Source organism: Engystomops pustulosus, chromosome 8 (assembly GCF_040894005.1).
Source record: "Engystomops pustulosus chromosome 8, aEngPut4.maternal, whole genome shotgun sequence".
NCBI lineage: Eukaryota > Metazoa > Chordata > Amphibia > Anura > Leptodactylidae > Engystomops > Engystomops pustulosus.
In genome coordinates, this window is record NC_092418.1 from 50,445,060 (window position 1) to 50,466,665 (window position 21,606).

The following is a 21,606-nucleotide window of genomic DNA, read 5'->3' on the forward strand; positions in this document are numbered from 1 at the left end:
CTAAGGGCCCGATTCGCGTTTTCCCGACGTGTTACCCGAATATTTCCGATTTGCGCCGCTTGTACATGAATTGCTTCGGGTTTTTGGCGCACGCGATCGGATTGTGGCGCATCGGGGCCGGCATGCGCGCGACAGAAATCGGGGGGGCGTGGCCGAACGAAAACCCGACGTATTCGGAAAAACCGCCGCATTTAAATGCCGAAAATGTGTCGCTTGGGGAGCGCTCACCTTCACCTTCTATGGGATGGTGCATTCCGGGGCGTTAAGATTATTTTCGGCGCTGCAGCGCCACCTGGTGGACGGCGGAGGAACTACCATCTTAAATCCCAGCCGGACCCGAATCCTGTGCAGAGAACGCGCCGCTGGATCGCGAATGGGCCGGGTAAGTAAATGTGCCCCAATTTCTTACTTCCGGTGCTTGACACGCAAAGTGAAAGGGTGAAACGCATCACCTAACTTCCGGTTCACGGAGCGCACACTGCACACTCGGATCACTCGTGTGACTAGTTTGGGTGAGTCTCCAAGGATTGGGCACACTAAATATATTCCTGGTCTTACTACCATTTCTCTACTCCTGAGGAAGCCTGTGAACTCAGGCGAAACGCATGGGGATCATTGCCCCCAGTGTTCAGCATTGATCAAGTGTCCACCTAGGTAATGCATGGCTGTGATTATGCTTCATTTTCAATAATGTTTTTTATACCACACCTGTGTAGATTACTATTGACTTATTGTGACTATTGTCTAGACACATACAAGCCTGCCCTACCATGAATATAAATGTATATTGCTGTACTGGGGACATTAGGATTTATATAACACTCGAAGGTATTTATTATACCTTCCTTGGACATCCGCTTTTCTTTTCCAAAATTAAAAACTTCACCGTATGGGAGTAATGCCAAATGACTCCTGCTTCTGCTTTCCAACTGCTGGCTCTTTTCTACACTGCGTTATGGGCCTGTCCTTGGATTAGCGTTATTTGGTCAGAGGCGCTGAATTTCCTTAATTGGCCACGCAGGTCATCCTCCTTAGTATATTAAATGAGGTCATCCATGGTCATTATGATAAGCTTTTCTTTCATTTTATTCTATATTATGGCTGCAAGGTGGTAATTATGTCCTGGAAAGATCAAGAACCCACCCTCCTCTAGCGATGGATTGTACGGTGTATATCAATAAGTGCCCTCACAGCCATGTAATTGCTAACACTTCTATTTTTCCATTTTGTTGCAGGGCAGACAGAGGAGGGTTTGTTTGTATGATGGTGTTGCTGTGTTGTTTCGTAGGTGTGTTTGGTATTTAGCATGCGCATGCATGCAGGGCCGATTGTAGCCTTTTTTGCTGCCTGACACAAAAACTCAAGTCCCCCCCGCCATCATAAGTAAGAATTCCTAGTAGCTTTGTGCGATACACATCTTTTGGTTACTGAGGAGCCATGGCTGTGTTCAAACGTTTCCGTTGGATTATTAAATTCAATCCAACCAGATGGGGGAGAGACTTGGCAGATCACATGTGCATTTCAAGTAAAAGGCATGCAAACAGTGAGAAACATGCAAAAGTGGTGGTGCTTGTCACTGATTGCTTGTGTTTCACTTAAAATGCACTTGCAATTGATCCAAGCCTCTCCCCATTCCAGCCAGATTGCACTTAGAAACACATTTCAACCGGAATGTGTGAATGCAGCCTTAGGACATGTGAGAAATTGTTATTATACAGTAATATTGCATAATACAGAGATGGAGTCTTACAACCCTGTAATTGCCTCATTAACTGTCCCTTTCCAAAAAGCCACTCATGTAATAGTGTTTGTTAATTTACAACAAAACAATAGTGCTATATTTCACTTATAATAACATCTGCAATTGAGGTACGTAAAGGATAAACAGATCTTTACAATTGCACATATATAATACACACATATGAGCATATACCTGCTTATTATTATAATTATTATAAATACATATAAAAGCACACTCATAATACACACAAAGAACAAATGTATACACTCATATTCACAACCATATCTCCATAAACACTTTCCTACATGGTCACTGACCTACCATGCTGAACCAGGGAAGCAGTGTTCTTAGCAGACAAAAAAGCCGCTAACTGCATGACGTGGACACAGGAGTAGAGAGCACAGCACGCACACATTGTGAATCCCCCATTCTTATATTTAACTGTACCTTCATAGAGACCCTGGAACAAGTTCCTTATATTTCCACAATTCCACAATGCTGCAGGTTGCAGTGAAAATAAGTGAAAACTGAGTGAGTGCAGGAGGAGAAGCAGGCAGAGATAACCTGCCTTCAATTCCGTTTGCTTTTAGTGGAGCCTAAATTGTTTACTGACAAAGTAAAGCAGAGCATCGGAACAAGCACTGAGGATGGTGCACAGCAAGAAAAAATGTGTATACACCTCTCCCCAGATCCCGATTCTGGCCGCTCTCATAATCAACCTAATGAAGACATGCATAATTAATTCTGTTCTCCCTCCTGGACCTGTGATCTGCTTACTAACTCCCTTACACCCCTGTATCTCACCTCAGGCAGGTTGTATGAAGTCAGGCCGTAGAACTATCCTCAGCCAGCACAACTTCCTGAAGCCAACAGGAAGTGTAGGTGAGCCGCAGGCAACACTTGTGGGTAGTCACGGAATTTTGTGTCATTACTGCCAACAAAGCTCAGAACCTGGCAGTGGTGGCACCAGTTGGTGTGGCGGTGAGGTGAGAGGTGCATGCCAACCTCATATGGGCTCTACATTATGCCACCTGAGGCAATATTTTTACCTCATTGGCAGGTGCGGCCTTGCATGCATGGGCTGTTATGTATATGGTATTCTCATCCTGCTTCCTGGCAAATGCGGGACCTGAACATGTTCCCTGTGCTATGTAATGTTTATCATTATTGGAACCTGTTCTTATTATTGCCAACTGCCTAATTATCTCAATTATGGTAATGCAGTGTAATGTTTTATGTTAAACTACTTTTGTATTGTTATTTTTATTTTTCTTGTTTGAAAAAGGAAAATAAATGTTTTTTATTTAAAATAATCAATCAAGCAGCTCAGCATTTTTCCAGAACATGGACCCAGATCCTGAACAGTAGCACTTTACGGTCTCCGGATCTGTTAATGCTGAACCAAATTCGGTATGGACTCTAACTTTTGACACCACTCATCACTAAAACAGCAGCATAACTATGTGATGAATTTTTTATATACTACTACTATATTACTGGTCCCCTTAGTATATAGCATCCATCTTTAACATACTGTTTTATGGATGTGATGTTTAATTGTGCAGTCATAATGGGATTTATAGGTGTAATACATCCCCTTTAACAAAGATCTATTATGTTCATCTGCAGAAAGCTAAAGAATACATGCCATCATGTCTCATTGGAATTGTACACTATTAAAAGCATTGCACCGACTTTGACTGTTCTCCTTTGTACCCTTGAATTCAAGTGTCAGTGGTTGTTGAGGTGAACTGCTGCTCCAGACTTCTCCCCTCTGGACTGACCGATTCCTGTACACTAGATTTGGCAGTCAGAGAGATACTTCTGTGGATAGAATCTGTAGATAGTTTCTATAGATCAAAAATCTATGCATGTTGATGATCAGTTCTTCATTAAAGATAATCAGTCAGTTTTTTAAACCATACAAATCTGCAGACGTAACTCAAGGTCTTTTACTAAAAATGGTTTAATATTCCAGGATTGTAGCTTGACTTGGAGAAAATTGGTGCAAAGGTGTGTGAGATCTATCTTTTGCTACCTAAGACTGCATAAACTCCCTAAATGTGTTTTATGGCTAGTTCAACAAAAGAGATCTTGATTTATGAGAACATAGGGCATGTTGAAAAATTATGCAAATGTGCCGACATGTCATTATAAACCATGACACATTTTATGCAACTGAAAACTGTTGTGTAACTTTTTGACATGTTTGAGTAATTGGCTGTGTCATTCTTACCCGTGAAAATAAAACATTCACTTACATTAAAAGAACATTTTACAAGATTTAAGTGCCTTATGATAATAACTATACATACTCTTTTACTTTTTTTACAGTTATGATTGGTTCAGAAACACCTGGGATAGTTTATTGCTCCCTAATCTTGATTCATCAGAATTGTATTCCATGAACCTACTGTTCCCACTTGGATCTTTATTTCTCTTTATGTTTGGCACTGGCATAGCATATTGGACTGGAATTGTCTTCAAGTTATCAATTGGAATGTTGTCATCAGCATGGAATGCTTTGAAAAGGTTTGATGAAGTTTTCTCTTTTTTTGTCATGAATTTGCTAATCTCATTCATCTTTTATACTGCTCCTCTTTCCATAGGGAAGAACAAGATAATCCAATTGGTGGTGTTCCGATTGTTATCCCTGTGGACAGGACAGTTTATAGTTAATTTACCCAACAAATATAAGCTTGGTATAGGAAAAGAATCAAAAATATTTTTTATTTTATTTGCATAGTTTCCGCACAAGCTTAATAATAATTTTGTTGAACAGGACATTACAGATACGACGACACCATATATTATTTGGTGTTTTTGTAGTAATGTTCACTTTTTTCATTACAGTCCGCTCTATACTTATAGGGGGCTTGGGAGCCTTTTTTTATTTTCCTTGTTTTTTTTTTAATCCTATTTTATTAGTTTCACTATTTGATCATCCTATAACTTTTTTAGTATAATAGCTTGCTATAATAATAGTGTAGACTAATACATTAAATCCTACTGGAGGGTGGGCAATCAGACTGGGAAGAATCACAAAAAAGCAATTTATCATGCACCGCTTGATACATGAAGAGGCACGGCTGGTCTGCACATTATTTATTTCTATGCCAGGTCATACATTTGCCCCCTTGGCAAAAAAGAGGGAAATAATCGCTATTGCTGGCAGTTGGCTAGCATTTGCAGTTATTTCAGGGCTTCTGCTCCAGTTAAATTGCATAGGAGCCCTGATAAATGTTTCCTTATGTGTTTTGCAGGATAGCATGAGCTGTTGGTTACAGCTAACACTTCACTGTTTCTGATTGTCACTGGGACTGAAGCTCCATGACACATAGTTACTGCATGAAACGCTATTCAGCTTTCCTCCATGCAGTAATTGTACTTCAAGGGATGAAAATGAGTGAAAAAAATGCTGTTTCGAATCACCCCTTCCCTTAGTCTGTAAATAAAATTAAACATTTTGGCATTCAACATTCCACTCATCCCAAAATGTACAGGATATTAAATTATAAAAATGATTATCCCATGTGATGAACCCTGAAACAGAAAAAATGTATGACCCCTTTTTGCAAAAACATTACAAATTGCCCAGCTCCGTACACTATAGTGTGAAGAAGTTACAAAAACTATATTGAATTTGTATCTCTAATTGTACTGAACCAAAGAATGAAATGGGCTACAAAGTGAAAAAAGGGCTTGTTTTCTGAGTAACTAATTACACTGACAGTATTTAATATTCTACGCTGTGTACTGGTAAACAGGAAAAAAGTTCCAAATGCAGTGAAATTATTGAAAAAATGCATTTGCACCAGGTTCTTGTGGGCTTTGTTTTTACAGCCCCAAATGACATGTCTTCTTTATTCTTTGGGTTGGTACAATCATGGGAATTCTACATTTATTTTAATGTGTTTTAACGTATTTAAAAAAAATTCAAACCTTCTGTAAAAGCTGATAACTTTTTCAAGCTTTGTTTTTATTTTGGGGACTGTACAGCCTTTTGATAACTTTTTAGAAAATCATACAGATCCATTTTACAATACAATTTAGCAAAAAAACCCAAGGCTGTCATGAAGACAGATTGTCGCTCCCCCTGATGATCCAAGCCAATATGCCACCACCGACAAACCAAAGTGTTAGCACTAGCGATCGGTGATAGCACCAATCACAAGTGTTACCAGTGGGTGTCTGCTGTATATTGCAGCAAACACCACTTTATATGGAGAGGGCTCAGCCTGTGACATACTAATTTGAGGGTAAACCTAATCACCCCTACATCCCTAAAGAATACATTAAAAAATTTGTACCAATAAAAATGACAAATCCTTAAGGAACAACTAAGCACTAACAGACCTCCATCTGCAAAATATTTAAATTGTGGGTAATAGAATGTGGTGATTTTAAAAACAATTATAGCATATTGTGAACTAAGTGTGAAAAAAACACAAAGTGCTTGGACTTTTAGCTCAAAAATTAAGCAGCTTATAAAAGGGCTATGCTGTGTATGCTATGAGCCAAAATAACATAAGAAACATTTGAAAGTGTCAAAGTTTTTAAACCTTTATTTGTATACAATACCAAGTCTTTAGATACTTTGATTTTTTTCACATTTTGCAGCTTAAAAGGGGGTTCCTTAAATTTTGACTCCTGATAAACCATTTGTGAAAGGGAAAACAGAAATCTTTAGTTTTATTTTATATGTAGTTTATTTAAAATTTATCAACATAACTCATAACTGCAACATAACCTTCAGTCTACTTTGGTATGAGGTTATTGAAACCTGCCACCAGTTAAAAATGACATTCCCTTTAAATCTTTTTTTTTTTTCCGCAAACAAATTCTAAAATTCAAATTTTTACATTTTCAATATGGTCATTGAGTGCAGAATTATAGGAGAAAAAGAGTTGTCTTATACATTACTTATCTAGTCACCTATATTGTATATTGTTATTGTTCATAATAACCAGATAGAAAACTGTCTAGTTTTGATTATTCCATAAAATATATTGGAGGATATTTGTAAGAAATGTATAAGCGCTGAATGGTTCTAGTTGCCATGGCAAGCAATCAGAGCTCAGCTTTAATTTTATAAATAGCTGTGGGAAAGTGAAAGCTGAGTACTGATTGGTTGTAGATGGGCCATTGGAACAATTCTGCTCTGATAAATTTTCCCAAATATTCTTTTATGTAATAGTCCAAAATAGACATCGCATAATAGATTACTGTGGCACTTACTAGAAACTAGGTACAACTGACAAATAGACCCTAACACAAATGTGGCTGTTTATTATTAACCACTTTCTGCCATCTGTTTGTCTTTTTTTATGGGTGATACTACCTATCATGGAAATAATTTGAGCTGAATAATGTTTTCAATAGATATTTTGGTAGTAATTCTTCTTCTTTATCTGCAGGAGCAATGAAATCCCCAAAGAGACATTAGTTTTTACACACAAACAGCTTTTCAAAGCCATGATCTTATTATTTGTTGCTTGGAGGACCTGCGGATCATTTGCCATTTTAATTTTGTTTTTTTGTTATTTGTTCAAGGTAAGAATATAATTTTAGGATTCTTACATGTAATCATCTACTTATTCCAACATGGGGACATTTATAAAACTAATATAAACATGTAAATTTCTAGTCAAGATCTAACCAAGTGACAGTCTTGTGTCCTTTAGAACAGTTCATCATCAGTGTACCAATAACATTATAAGTCACACAGTAAGGCACAGGACCATTAAAACATTTATTACTGAAGAGTCATAGTTCCCTGTAACATGGAATGTATCATTAATCTCAGGCCTTCATGACAGTGAGCATAACAGCAGTGCCATAACATTGTCAGTGTTATAACTGCAACATTCTTGTTCAAGTCAAAGAGCCAATTAGATTTTACTAACAGAGTAGTCCCAATTATTATTCATGCCACAGAAAACCAGTTTATCGGACTCCTTATTGGACCCCAATAATAATTGTGTTGGGCAAAGACCTCCTAAGAATACAGAAGTCAGAGAATACTTATAGCTGTGCCAGCTGTAGAATTACAGCATTAGAAGCCGTAATGTTTGTTTTTGTTTTATTTTTGAATTATAGCGGTCTCTTATGGCCTCCCATGACGTTCACATTAAATAGATCCGCAATTTTACAATGAAAGTTACACTGCTGCTGATACAGGAACGAACTGTGTAGTTGTTAGTTGTTCCCTCTTTGATAGAAAGCTGAATGCAAGTAACTATTAAAGGGATTCTGGAAATATGAACATCTGATACTAAAATAGATAAATGAAAAGAACAAAACTCAATGGCAATGTTTAAATAGTTAGTTTTTATGATTCACAAAATTTTATGTGCTTTTTAAAGTAGGCAGAGTTTTCTCCAAGATGGCCACCACAGGATACTACAACTCTGCTGAGCTCTCAGTAACATCTACTCCCTTATATGCTCTACTTCCAGTGATGATCTAACAAACTTTTCTGCTCTGTTACCATATTAATGATGTGTGCCATGCCCCATGAGATGGCATCTCGCCACAACACTGGATGTGTCACATACTTTACTGGCATGATAATTCCCACCCTACATAAATATGACCTCCCATGTGCTGATCGCTTCTTTATACATCATCATTTAGTATACTCCACTTGTATCATACAAGATCAGAATACTCCAGGTACACATGAAGGAGGTATGTAATAAACCCAGTTTTTGTTAACCATTCCTTAGAATTTTCCATGACTATCTCTGCTCTGCATCCCATCAGTTTATTCCCCAGTTCCTCAGTGTTCCTCTAAGTTGCTCCATCAAATACCACTGTGTTAGGTACAATGCATTCCTTTGGAGAAACGCGGGGGTCCCTAGGTATCTCTCTCACCCCATACAGAGTTACCTAAGTTCTGCACTTTATCACAGAATACGATAGATTGCAGACATTCCCAGAGACCACGGTGTTGGACATTTTGGACACGCCACCAGCCTTTAGATAAGCCATGGATGGTAGGTTAAAGGTGAATATCACCCAGTGAATAATGCAATATTGAGTGTCCTTCCACCTCTCGCCACCTGCCATCCTTTTATGATCTTTTCCCTTATACCTCCATCACCTAGCTGTCTACCCTAACCTTCAAGAAAAGGTGCTCCATACGACCAAACACTAAGCGTAGTCTACAGTAGAGAATAGATATCCCTCCCTTTTGTGTAGGTAGTTTAAATAATCCATAAAAGAGATGTCAGTTCCTTCAGACCTTCCAAGTAAAACATTTTTTTAGCAGTGGAAATTGAAATTGAAAAGGTGAATACTTCTGAATGATCTCTTCTCTAGACAACCAACAATGCTCTTGCAAATGGAGTAGATTTCTGATTTTTGCAATTCCACCTGGATTTATTTAACTGCAGAAAATTATATGATACTATCAATTATGAATCACCATGGTTGGAACTCCCCGAGAATAAAATTTCATACTTTGTCTTGTTTATGCGAAACCCAACAATTCTGAAAGTATTAAACAGTGCATTTGGCTCCGGCCGGCGAGCCAAATCCCGCCTGTGTCCTTACTTTAGAGAGCGAGGGTGAGGGAACAATAAGTTCCAATAAGTGGTTGCTGGTGGAGCTCTATACAGTGGTTGCTGGGAGAGCTGTATAGAGTAATTGCTGGGGGAGCTGTATACAGTGATTGCTGGGGGAGCTGTATACAGTGATTGCTGGGGGAGCTATATACAGTGATTGCTGGGGAGCTGTATACAGTGATTGCTGGGGGAGCTGTATACAGTGGTTGCTGGGGGAGCTGTATACAGTGGTTGCTGGGGGAGCTGTATACAGTGGTTGCTGGGGGAGCTGTATACAGTGGTTGCTGGGGGAGCTGTATACAGTGGTTGCTGGGGGAGCTGTATACAGTGATTGCTGGGGGAGCTGTATACAGTGATTGCTGGGGGAGCATTATACAGTGATTGGGGGAGCTGTATACAGTGGTTGCTGGGCGAGCTGTATACAGTGGTTGCTGGGGGAGCAGTATACAGTGGTTGCTGGGGGAGCAGTATACAGTGGTTGCTGGGGGAGCAGTATACAGTGATTGCTGGGGGAGCTGTATACAGTGGTTGCTGGGGGAGCTGTATACAGTGGTTGCTGGGGGAGCTTTATACAGTGGTTGCTGGGAGACGGGCCGATTCTAGCATATTTGCTGCCTGAGGCGAATATTAAAATGCTGTCACCCCCCCCCCCCCCGGCTCCCTGTTAAGTAAATCCTGAAACTTTACTAACAATTAACATCCCCATAGGCAGCTCCCTGACACTGTGTGACTGACTACAGGTTCTGAGAGTCATTAGTGGCATCTAGTACATTATAGATGACAATCTCTTCCATCAGGAGGACTTCATTCCGGGTTCTCCAATCCATGACGTATCACTGCTGAGTTCACGGCCAGATGCCTTCATCTCTGTGCAGCATCTCCACCCGGCGTCCTTAAAAATACCACTGTCATTTACTTTATGAAGTCTCCTGGATAACAACATTGTGCTCCTAAATAATATATACCCCTCACAACACAACTGACCACATGATCCACACATATAAAACATTCCTTCATTATACATATATATTCTACTGTAATTATAGCATGCACAGCACCAATCAATATACAACACCTCTAATTTATTAATACAGCCCCCCCCCCTACATTTGGTTTACATGATGCAAAGTAATCTAAATCCCTAAAAATACCACTGTCATTTACTTTATGAAGTCTCCTGGATAACAACACTGTGCTCCTAAATAATATATACCCCTCACAACACAACTGACCACATACAGTAATATACTGTATCCCATATACAGACCCCCAGCTTAGTAATATACTGTATCCCATATACAGCCCCCCAGCTTAGTAATATATGTATCCCATATACAGCCCCCCAGCTTAGTAATATACTGTATCCCATATACAGACCCCCAGCTTAGTAATATATGTATCCCATATACAGCCCCCCAGCTTAGTAATATACTGTATCCCATATACAGCCCCCCAGTATAAAATGATTCTGGCCCCATATAATATATACCGTCCCCCCCCCCCAGTATAAAATAATTATAGCCCCAAATAATATATATATATAGCATCCCCCCAGTATAAAATAATTATAGCCCCAAATAATATATATATATAGCATCCCCCCAGTATAAAATAATTATAGCCCCAAATAATATATATCTCCCCCCCAGTATAAAATAATTATAGCCCTAAATAATATATATATAGCATCCCCCCAGTATAAAACAATCATAGCCCCAAGTAATATATATAGCATTCCCCCAGTATAAAATAATTATAGCCCCAAATAAGATGTATAGCATCCCCCCGCCCAGTATTAAACGTTTTCTAGCCCCATAAAATACACACAGTACATAACATGACACCTCCCCACCCACATATCAGCCACATTTAATTAATTAAAGTACATAAAAAATAATAAAATCATACTCACCTGCAGGCAGATGCTCCCTCGGCGCGCGGCTCCCGTCTTCACCCGGCTCTTCTGTGAGCCGCGGCTCCGCACTGAGACACAGGCGGCGTGAAGTCATGACGCCTGTGTCACTGCTTAGAACGGAGCGATGCAGCAGTCGGAAAGACCCTTAAATGTCTTAAAGAGACAGGCGCAATTTATTTAGCTTGTGGGCGATTTGGGCGTTAATGGGCGCCTGAATCGCCCACTTTAGAGCAGCGAATTTCGACGCCCTTTACAGGGATCCGCATTCTGCCGCCTGAGGCGAGATTTTCATCTCGCCTCATGGCAGATGCGGCCCTGGCTGGGGGAGCTGTATGCAGTGGTTGCTGGGGGAGCTGTATACAGTGGTTGCTGGGGGAACTGTATACAGTGGTTGCTGGGGGAACTGTATATAGCGATTGCTGTTCCCTGTCTGGACTACATTCAATGGGGGTCCCCACCATATTTTGCGCCCAGGGGCCCCCACCAACCTTAATCCGGCCCTGACTGGCACCAAGCTCTCAGGGAGCAGACGAGAAGACACATCTAGTGTCAGCATGGCTCTAGGTATATTAATGACCACTAAGTGACCGAGGGTGAATCCACCTCCACCCAAAGTTCACACATTCAAGAAAAGTCTTTAGTTCCCAAATAATATGGCAATGCCATATCAACTTTCAATCTCTTTAAATGACGCAGAACAATTATGCGTTTCTGTTGGGAAGCCCCTTCACATTCCGCAAAGTTACACTCATTTGTGGGACTCTGGAATATGATCCTAATATAACTGTTGTGTGCGAAGCTGACGAGAGTTGTTCTTTGCCGAAAGATTACTCTTCCTCCTTTTATTATGCCTGAACCTCCATATATCTGACCTCGACTGCTAATAGTGAATCTCCACCCTTATTTTTCTGAAGTCTTGTGCTGTTCCCCTCCGCTGCCTCAAAATTTCAGAAGTCTGCAACCTTAGCCCCACTCCCCCCTATTTCCAGACAGTGGTTTAAAAAATGTTATATTCAATAAATAAATTTTATTTATAGTAATAAGAATTAAAATTTCTTTCTCGGTATGTGTATATATATTATATATAATATACACTTTTTGAATATGTCCTAGAAAATGATTCAGCGGATGTTTACTGCAGAGGAAGCCTATGCGATGATCTGTTCAGACACAGATGACGCAAGTGAGATTGATGAGGAACTTTTCATTCATTCATTGCCATCTAGTGACAGCGATGAGCCTGTAGGAGGTGCTGCAGGCTGAGCGAAAGTCAGCCAAGTACCAGCAGTAATGATCCAGATTGGCTGTCCGAAGAATCATATGCCCCACAAGTTCCAGATTTTGTTTCTGTGCCACAGGTTATCTTTTCAGAAGACTTAATAAATCTAATAGTCCAACAAACAACCTTGTATGCTGGTCAATTTTTGACTGCACACCCTGAATCACTTTATGTTCGTGATAACATGTGGAAGCAGTTGACCAGGCAGAAATTCTGATATTTTGGGGCATTCTTTTAAAAATGGGCCTTGTAAAAAAAAAAGCCAATAATCTGATCATACTGGTCAACTGATGTATTGTACGACACCCTATGTGTAAGGGAGTGATGCCGCGCAAGAACTTCGAGGCTATAATACGCTTCATTCGTTACAGTGACAACTCATTGTGACCCCAGCAACGATTGGCCTCTCATCAAGCATTTTAATTTAAAATTTGCAGAGGTATATATGCCTGAAAAGCAAAAGAGCCAAATATGGCATGAAAGATTATAAAGTCTACTAAAGCAACAGTGGCTTTACCCACCATTTTCGAGTACACGAGGGAAAAGATTAAAAAATTAACCCTCCTGAATGTCCTCCCAACCTTAATGTTAGCGGACGAAAAGTTTGGTACCTAATCCAAAGAAAACTGTGGCTTTTGGCACCATCTGGAGGACGCAAAAATGCCTTCCAAAGGCACAATTTTAAATTAAAAAATTGGATGTGCATGTGCTAACCTACATTCATGCTAATGAGAGCTGCCCTGTTCCTGTCCTTGGGAGAAATGCCACCACTTCAAAACCTCTTTGCATACAGCAATATAATGAGAACATGGGAGGGATAGAGCTTGTGGATCAAATGCTGCAGCCATACTGTTGCAGTTAGGAAGTCCGGGGTCTGGTACAAAAAATTGCCTAGTGCAAATCATTCGTTGTTTACAAAAAGACCGGCCGCCAGGGAACATACCTGGATTACCATTAAAAAGTAATAAAAAAATTAATTTCCATTTCGTCACCATGACGGCCCCACTGGAGGTTGCTTCCCCTTCCTCTGTAGGGACAGGAAATTGAGAGCATTAAATAGCCCCTCCCTCAACCTCCCACCAGTGTTTTTCCTGTCCCTACAGGGAAAGGTTGAGAGTAAACCTCTCTCTCCTCTCGGGGGGGGGGGGGGGAGGTAGAACCTCGTACCTCTCGTGGGTGCTTGTTTCCCCGGGGCTTCCCTCGTCCGGCCTCCACGTGAGTCCTACTTGGGGTCTCCAGGTCCCGGATTGCCAAAATTGGATCTCCTGCGGCATGCAGGAGACATCGGGCAGTACCGGCAGCTTTTTACGGCCCTCTCGGGGGTCCGCGGCTGCCGGCACATAAAGCGCATGTTCTGGCGCATGTTCTGGCGCACGCGCACGTTCTGGCGCATGGTCACTTCCGGGTTACGGAGCGCGAACCGGAAGTGACGTCAGAGACCTCAGCGTCTCGGCCTAGGAGACAGGCCATTAAAGATGACGTCAGACGCCGGAAGGTAAGCAAGGAGAAGCTTCCACCAAGTCTGCAGGTCTGCTGAGGTCTATGTGGAGCAGCGAATATCCAGCATGGATGAGGCTGAATTCGGTTCCTTAACCCTGGGCTCTGTAAGTAGGACATTAGCTGAACGCCAATAGGTTTTGGCACTATATGCTGTGGGGAGTCGGCTTCTACTAAGCAATACTCCTTTTTCTTTTTCTAAAAACAACAGGAGAAGGATATCCCTGTAAAAGAAAAAGAAAAAACCAAAGTGTGTGATAAAGAAAAACCTAAGAAGGCACCATCCAAACGTTGCCACATTTGTAATACAAAATTGGATATTAATTATAAGAAAAGTTTATGCAAAGATTGTTTGGATAAAGTGCTAAAAGAGGAAAAGTCATCATTCTTGGACGAATTGCGTGTTGTTATGCGTGAAGAAATTAGGGCATCAAAGAGCCCACCACATAAAAAAGTCAGGCAGAACCCTGTATGTTTGGATTCAGATGACGAGCAGCCCTCTTGTTCTTATGAGCTAGACATGGAGGAACAGGATATGGTGACGCATCAATCAATACCAAATGACCCCAAATATTTATTTCCTAATGAGGATTTGGATGGGCTAATAAAAGCATTAAGGGATACCTTAAATATTGAAGACACCATAGAAGAAAGGTCGGTAGTAGATGAATTATTTGGTGGATTAAGAAGGAAGAAGGCTAGAGTTTTTCCCATTATTGAAAACTTGAAGGATCTTATCCAGGATGAATGGAAAGAACCAGAGAAGCGTATAACAATGCCTAAGGAATTTAAAAACCGTATGTTATTTGATCCAGAAGAAACAAAAGTCTGGGATAGTGTTCCTAAAGTTGACATCCCTATAGCTAAAGTAGTTAAAAAAACCGATCTACCCTTTGAAGATTCCACCCAACTAAAAGATGCCATGGACCGTAAATCAGATTGTTTGCTCAAAAAAGCTTGGGAAGCTTCCATGGCAATCCTAAAAACAAATATTACCACTACCTCTGTATCACGTACTCTGTTTTTTTGGCTAGGACAGCTGGAGGATCATCTTAGAGAAGGCACGTCCAGAGAAGAAATGCTAGACTCTATTCCGTTATTAAGATCAGCAGCAGCTTTTCTGGCAGATGCATCAGCAGAAACCATCCGGTTTTCAGCAAGAGAAGCTGCATTATCTAATGCGACCAGAAGAGCCCTTTGGTTGAGGCAATGGTCTGGAGACGTGCGCTCAAAAGCAAAACTGTGTAGCCTGCCTTTTTCGGGTGATTTTTTATTTGGACCAGAATTGGATGAAATCCTAGCTAAAGCAGCGGATAAAAAGAAGGGGTTTCCAGAGGCCAAACAACAACCCAAGAAGCAAATTTTTCGGAGCTTTCGCCCCACTAAAGAACAGCCAAGATTCAGGAGCAAGCAGACCTGGAAACAGGAGTACTGGAATACAGCCAAAGGAGGAAAGAACAAATCCTTTCTTTTTGGTGCCTCAAATAAACAAGAGAAGAAACAATGACGCCAGAGTGGGGGGAAGATTGGAAAATTTTCTCCCCCATTGGAAAAATATAACATCCAACAGGTGGGTACTCTCTATAATAGAAGATGGCTATTTTATAGATTTTGTGTCACCTCCTCCTCACCGGTTTATCCTATCCAGGCAAATTTGAACAAATGGGTAACCTATGTAAAATTCAAAATGGAATCAATCAAATCCACTACGCCTTTGATACCTTACAAAGCTTGTTTATGTACCTTGGATCTCAAGGATGCCTATTATCATGTACCTATCCATACGAAATCACAAAAATATTTAAGATTTGCCGTATTATCTCCCTCTGGGGAAGAATTTCATTTTCAATTTACTGCATTACCCTTTGGTCTCTCCTCAGCCCCCCGGGTTTTTACCAAGGTCATGGCAGAGGCAGTAAAATATCTCCGAACGGAAGAAATCAGCGTGATTCCATACTTAGACGACTTCCTAATAATAGGAGATTCAGTAAGTCATTTAGAAAGCCAAAAGGATACAACAATAGAAGTTTTACAATCTCTGGGATGGATCATAAATTTAGACAAATCAGACTTAATTCCGAGTCACATAAAAGAATTTTTAGGAGTGTCTTTAAATTCTCTAACCCAGACCTCGTATCTTCCACAGGAAAAGATGAAAAATCTTCTTGGGAAAGTCAAGAAATTCGAGAAGAGGAAGTCTGTCTCAGTAAGGACAGCTATGAGTCTTCTGGGGACCATGACATCATGCATCCAAAGTGTGGCCTGGTGCCAAAATCACTCAAGAACACTACAGTCATGGATTCTTACAAAATGGGACAAAAATCATCATCATCTTCATTTCCCATTGATAATCCCCTCAAAAGTGAAGGAATCACTAAGATGGTGGAAAAATCCCGGGAATCTACGGAAAGGCGTAAATTGGGTCCAATGGCCATTGACCCAGATCCAAACAGACGCCAGCAGCTCCGGATGGGGGGCTCTCCTTCCGGGCAAATATATCCAGGGTTGCTGGACCCAGGAAACAGCACATACCTCTTCGAACGAGAGAGAATTAAAAGCGGTCCTGAACACTCTAAAATCCTGTACCAGTGAGCTGAAGGGTCACCATGTGAAAATTATGTCGGACAACACTACCACGGTTGCCTATCTAAGAAGACAAGGAGGTACCAGATCAAAAAGGCTACTGAAAATATCACAACAAATATTTTCCTGGGCAGAAGAAAATATCCAGTCGATCTCGGCCATCCATCTGAGGGGTTCAGAAAATGTAGTAGCAGATTACCTCAGCCGCTCCCAAATTCTTCCCCACGAATGGAGCTTGAACGAGGAAGTCTTTCAAGAGATTGTTCTAAGGTGGGGACTGCCGGACATCGACTTGTTTGCCTCCAGAAAGAATTCCAAAGTGAAAAAGTTCTTTTCCTTGAACCCAAAAGAAGTCCCCTGGGGACTAGACGCTTTTTCACAGACCTGGAACCAGGACCTAGTGTATGCTTTCCCTCCGATTCCATTGATAAGCAAGGTGTTGCAAAAACTACTAGTCAGTCCAACCAAGCTCATCTTAGTAGCACCCTTTTGGCCAAAGAAAAATTGGTTCCCAAGTCTACAAAAGTTGGCGATGGACCTTCCGTTTATCCTACACAGGAGGCCGGACCTTCTACATCAGGGACCAGTCCTTCATCAGAACCCAGGGTTCCTAAACCTAGCAGCCTGGATCCTGAAAGCACCTTCTTAAGATCAAAAGGTTTATCATATAAGGTAATAAAAACCTTAAAGAATAGTAGAAAACCTGTAACCCATGCCATATACTTTAAAATATGGAAAAAGTTTTGTTCCTGGTCAAAAGATATGCCTAACCAGGGTTCCCCAAATATCTGTCAGATTCTTGATTTTCTGCAGGAGGGGTTCGAGAAGGGACTACGACCTAGCACCTTGAGAGTCCAGGTCTCAGCCTTGAGCGCCTACTTCGATACAGCGCTGACAGAACACAGGTGGGTAAAGAGGTTCTTTCAAGCCTGCTCACGCTTACGTCCTACTGTTAAAGATTCATCCCCTCAGTGGGATCTATCTCTAGTTCTAGATGCTTTAACTATGGGGCCCTTCGAGCTGATCGACCCTAGTCATATGCGTTTTTTGACACAAAAAACTGCCTTTTTAATCGCCATTACATTTGCTAGAAGACTGGGCGAGTTACAGGCCTTGTCCATTTGTGAACCCTATTTATCTGTGTCAGAAGATAGGATCACGCTCAGACTTGACAGAAATTTTTTACCAAAAATTGTCTCAAATTTCCATAGGAACCAGGAGATAATCTTACCCACGTTTTGCCATCATCCAAAAAATCCTGTGGAAGAGAAATGGCATCTACTGGATGTAAGACGTACTGTTCTTAAATATCTCGAAGCATCCAATCCTTGGAGAAAAGATTTAAATTTATTCGTTCAATTTGCAGGAAGAAATAAAGGCAAGAAAGCTTCAAAAGCCACTATTGGACGCTGGATTACAGATACCATTAAAGAATGTTATAAAATCAAAGGTGTTCCACTACCTCTCTCTGTCAAAGCCCATTCCACTAGGGCCATGTCTACATCATGGGCTGAGAGAGGAGGTGCATCCATTGAAGAAATCTGCAAAGCCGCTACGTGGAGTACAAATGTCACATTTGCAAAGCACTATAGGCTAAATGTCTTAGCTGCCAAAGATCTGGCATTTGGCCGAAAAGTGCTTCAGGCTGTAGTCCCTCCCTAAACTGGGCATAAATTTGGTATGTCTCCAGTGGGGCCGTCATGGTGACGAAATGGAAAAAAGGAATTAGTCCTTACCGGTAATTCAATTTCCATAAGTCCACCATGACGGCCCTGATATTTCCCACCCATGTATATAAAAGTATTTTTGGATCTTTGCCTATGTATGTGAAATTTAACATACTAAAATAAAATTATGTTGCAACCTATACTGGTGTAGTTATTTGATAAACACTGGTGGGAGGTTGAGGGAGGGGCTATTTAATGCTCTCAATTTCCTGTCCCTACAGAGGAAGGGGAAGCAACCTCCAGTGGGGCCGTCATGGTGGACTTATGGAAATTGAATTACCGGTAAGGACTAATTCCTTTTTTTTGGATACCAGGGTGGCGAAGCAAGGTCTACAACATCAATTGATGCCAGCAGGATAGTTCAGGACAGCCCTTCCCATCCCAAGTCCCACCAACGGCAAAAAAAACCCCTGTCCTCAAAAAAGATGCCATGTCTGCCATAAAAATGGAATTCGGAAGGATGCATGACATGCCATGACCAACCAGGGCTATGCATTCATGAATGTTTCCGCAAATACCATACCTTGCTAGAATATTAGACTATTAGACTTCTGAAGGGATTCTATACAGGCAGTCCCCGGGTTACGTACAAGATAGGGTCTGGAGGTTTGTTCTTAAGTTGAATTTGTATGTAAGTTGAAACTGTATACTTTATAATTGTAGAGCCAGACAAAAAAAAATTGGCCCTAGTGAAAATTGGAGTTTAAACATTTTTTGCTGTAATGGAACAAGGATTATCAATAAATCTTCATTACAGAAACTCTACAGCTGATTATTGCTGTCTGGGACTATAGTAAAGCATTCTGAAAGCTTCACAAGAGGTCAGAGGGGTCTTTCTGTAACTATGGGTTGTCTGTAAGTCGGGTGTCCTTAAGTAGGGGACCGCCTGTACTTCACTTGCACAATTCCTCTGCCAGGAAGATGGGACCTGTAATTCATTGCAGCCTGAATTGTGGCCAGAAAAGCTAAAATGCACTCCCTCCATTGTAGGCCCTGGCAATTGTCCAAAAAGGGGATAATGGCCATGTTAGGTGCATTTTTCATCATGCAAGACACTAAAATATTAAATCAGAGATCCATTTTAGTCATTCTCTTTGTTTTAAGGCAAAAAAACTATTCCAAATGTTAGAGAGCGCTGAAAATAATGAAAATGTTACATTTTTATATTTGCTTTGCATTAATTCTGAAACAAGATACATGATAATCCCATATATATGGACCAAAAAGGGTGTAGTATCCAAAATGGGATCACTTCTGGGGGATTTCTGTGAAATTCATTGCCAAATGTCTCTTCTAATGGTGGATAGGGTCTAGAATTGGTTGCAGACCGAAATGTGGCTAGAAAAGCCAAAATGCACTCCCTCCATTGTAGGCCCTGCCAATTCTCCAAAAATCGGATAATGGTCATGTTGGGGGCATTTTTAATCACAGAAGGAACAGTGTAATAAAATTTGAAGACCATTTTCTCAGTTTCCTTAACTCCATGTGACATATTGTGATTAATAATAGTACCCCGTGTATCCTGATGCCGGTATGGCTCAGATGTTGAGCTGAACTGGCATCAGCTCTGTGTCTGAAATATTGGACGCTGAGCACTAACTTATTGCACTCAGCATCCGATATATCAGACACTGAGTGCCAAGAGGTTAAAGGGATTTTCCACTAAAGTAAATTCTCAAATCTCAATCCCCAAGTGATATTTACACAATAAAGATCATTTTACCCTTCACAATTTTACTCAGTTTATTGCTGTTTTAGCTCCTATCACTCCCTATGCTGGTCAGTGCAAAATTCCAGGGTGTGGGCGGGGACTTTTCTAAGCAGACACATTATGATCCATCTAGTTCTGTGGGGTGACAATGTGGTTACATTATCAGGATACAGGTGTATATACACTTTCATCGGGCTTCTGACATTGTGCAAACACAATGACACAAAAAGAGACGAGACAGATCAGAGATGCATGAGATGACTACTACACAGAGGCTGACAGATTTTTACACTGATATGTTCCTGCCCCTCTTCTCCCGGATAACTTATCTGCTTGTAGTTCCTCTCTGCTCACGATGTTTTTGCTGTCAGGAAATGAGTGAGTGTCTGAGCTCCGTGTTGTCCTGCAGAGGGGCAGGACTACAGGCACAGAGCAGAGAGACCGAAATCTAAGCTGCACGGCCACAGAAATCCATGATGGCGGCCCGACCCTAAAGTCAGAAGTTACAGGGTTTTGTCTAGGGGCAACTGAAATTGTGTACACCAGGTCTGATAAAGACAGGTTGGACTTGTATTTGTGAAATGCTGTATTTTTGTTAATAACAGTAAGTTAGAGAATGTGTTATTTTGTTATCCTGAGTACATATAAGAAACTTGTCTTTGTGGGAATACCCCTTTAAGATCCAGTGCTCTTTATGCAGGAATTAGATGTGAAAATATATCTTCGTTACTAGTTACATGCATACAGATTTCATTGCAATGTGTTACAAAATATTGTTTGCATAATTTTTTTATTACATTTTGGTTAAAAATTATACAAATTGTATTCCAGAAATTTTCTAAGTAAAATATATTTTTTTTATATTTGTAGGTTGTAAAGGTGCAGTCTTTTTTGTTGAGACAAAGTTCAAAAATTCAAGTAAGTATTTCGCAACCACTGCAAGCCATACAAACAGTATTCCACAATTCACATTTTACATATTAATCCCATGATCATGCCAGCATTTCTGTGACTGGCGTTTGATCTTAATAGAAATAGGACCACACAGGATAAAAGGCACCTCCCCATACACACCCATTTTTTATCCTAACAGAGATAGAGAAAGAGGCTTTGATTATCAATTTGCATCCCCCCATCTGTTTGAGAAAAGTTGCTTTCAGTGCATGTTAAATCAGCAACCTATATAGAAATGTAAATTAAAATGTTACATCAATGTTCTATTTCACCCAAATGACAGGCCTTAATGGCCATAACTAGTAGTGCTGATTGCTTAAAAATGTGAGATTCGTAAGGCTGACATTTTACACGGTCTATGCAGTTTCTCACTGGTTCATTGATTATGGAAGAAAGTAGCTGATTATGTGGATACTTTAAGAACCACATACTTTAGAGAGCCCATACAATTTTGCAAATCATAAAATCAAACTATTTAAGCTCCATTTTGTTACAAAAACCGACGATGCTATAAATAAATGAATGTATCAGACGTTCATATTCCCGGAATACCCCTTTAAACCACCAACAAATTCAGTATATAAAAGCTAAAGACACAGGTCAAAAAGAATAATGGTCAGGTATCAGATAT

The 21,606-nt window shown here is 40.6% G+C and overlaps 2 protein-coding genes across 3 annotated transcripts in view; both read left to right on the top strand.

The window, feature by feature from the left end:
- The window catches only part of PGAP1 (post-GPI attachment to proteins inositol deacylase 1), a 316,353-nt gene that overhangs the window by 249,828 nt on the left and 44,919 nt on the right, over window positions 1–21,606 (top strand). Inside the window, exons 22-24 of the mRNA XM_072120897.1 lie at window positions 4,076–4,273; window positions 7,159–7,294; window positions 20,892–20,939. Of these exons, the coding sequence (XP_071976998.1) occupies window positions 4,076–4,273; window positions 7,159–7,294; window positions 20,892–20,939 (382 nt within the window). The remainder of the gene's footprint in view (window positions 1–4,075; window positions 4,274–7,158; window positions 7,295–20,891; window positions 20,940–21,606) is intronic.
- LOC140075265 (uncharacterized) lies at window positions 16,609–18,591 on the top strand. Of its 2 annotated transcripts, XM_072120899.1 has the most exons (3): window positions 16,609–17,488; window positions 17,795–17,870; window positions 17,950–18,591. In XM_072120899.1, exons 1-3 carry the CDS (start codon window positions 16,812–16,814, stop codon window positions 18,178–18,180), a joined length of 984 nt encoding a protein of 327 aa, XP_071977000.1. In that variant the 5' UTR covers window positions 16,609–16,811; the 3' UTR covers window positions 18,181–18,591. The 2 variants fall into 2 exon arrangements, with proteins under 2 accessions (XP_071977000.1, XP_071976999.1); XM_072120898.1 differs by having other exon boundaries at window positions 16,609–17,870.

Coding starts and splice junctions, on each gene's coding strand:
- LOC140075265 (XM_072120898.1), top strand. CDS start 16,812: ATGGAGCTTGAACGAGGAAGTCTTTCAAGAGATTGTTCTAAGGTGGGG. Junction 17,871..17,949: donor AGAAATGGCATCTACTGGAT/GTAAGACGTACT, acceptor TTCAATTTGCAG/GAAGAAATAAAGGCAAGAAA.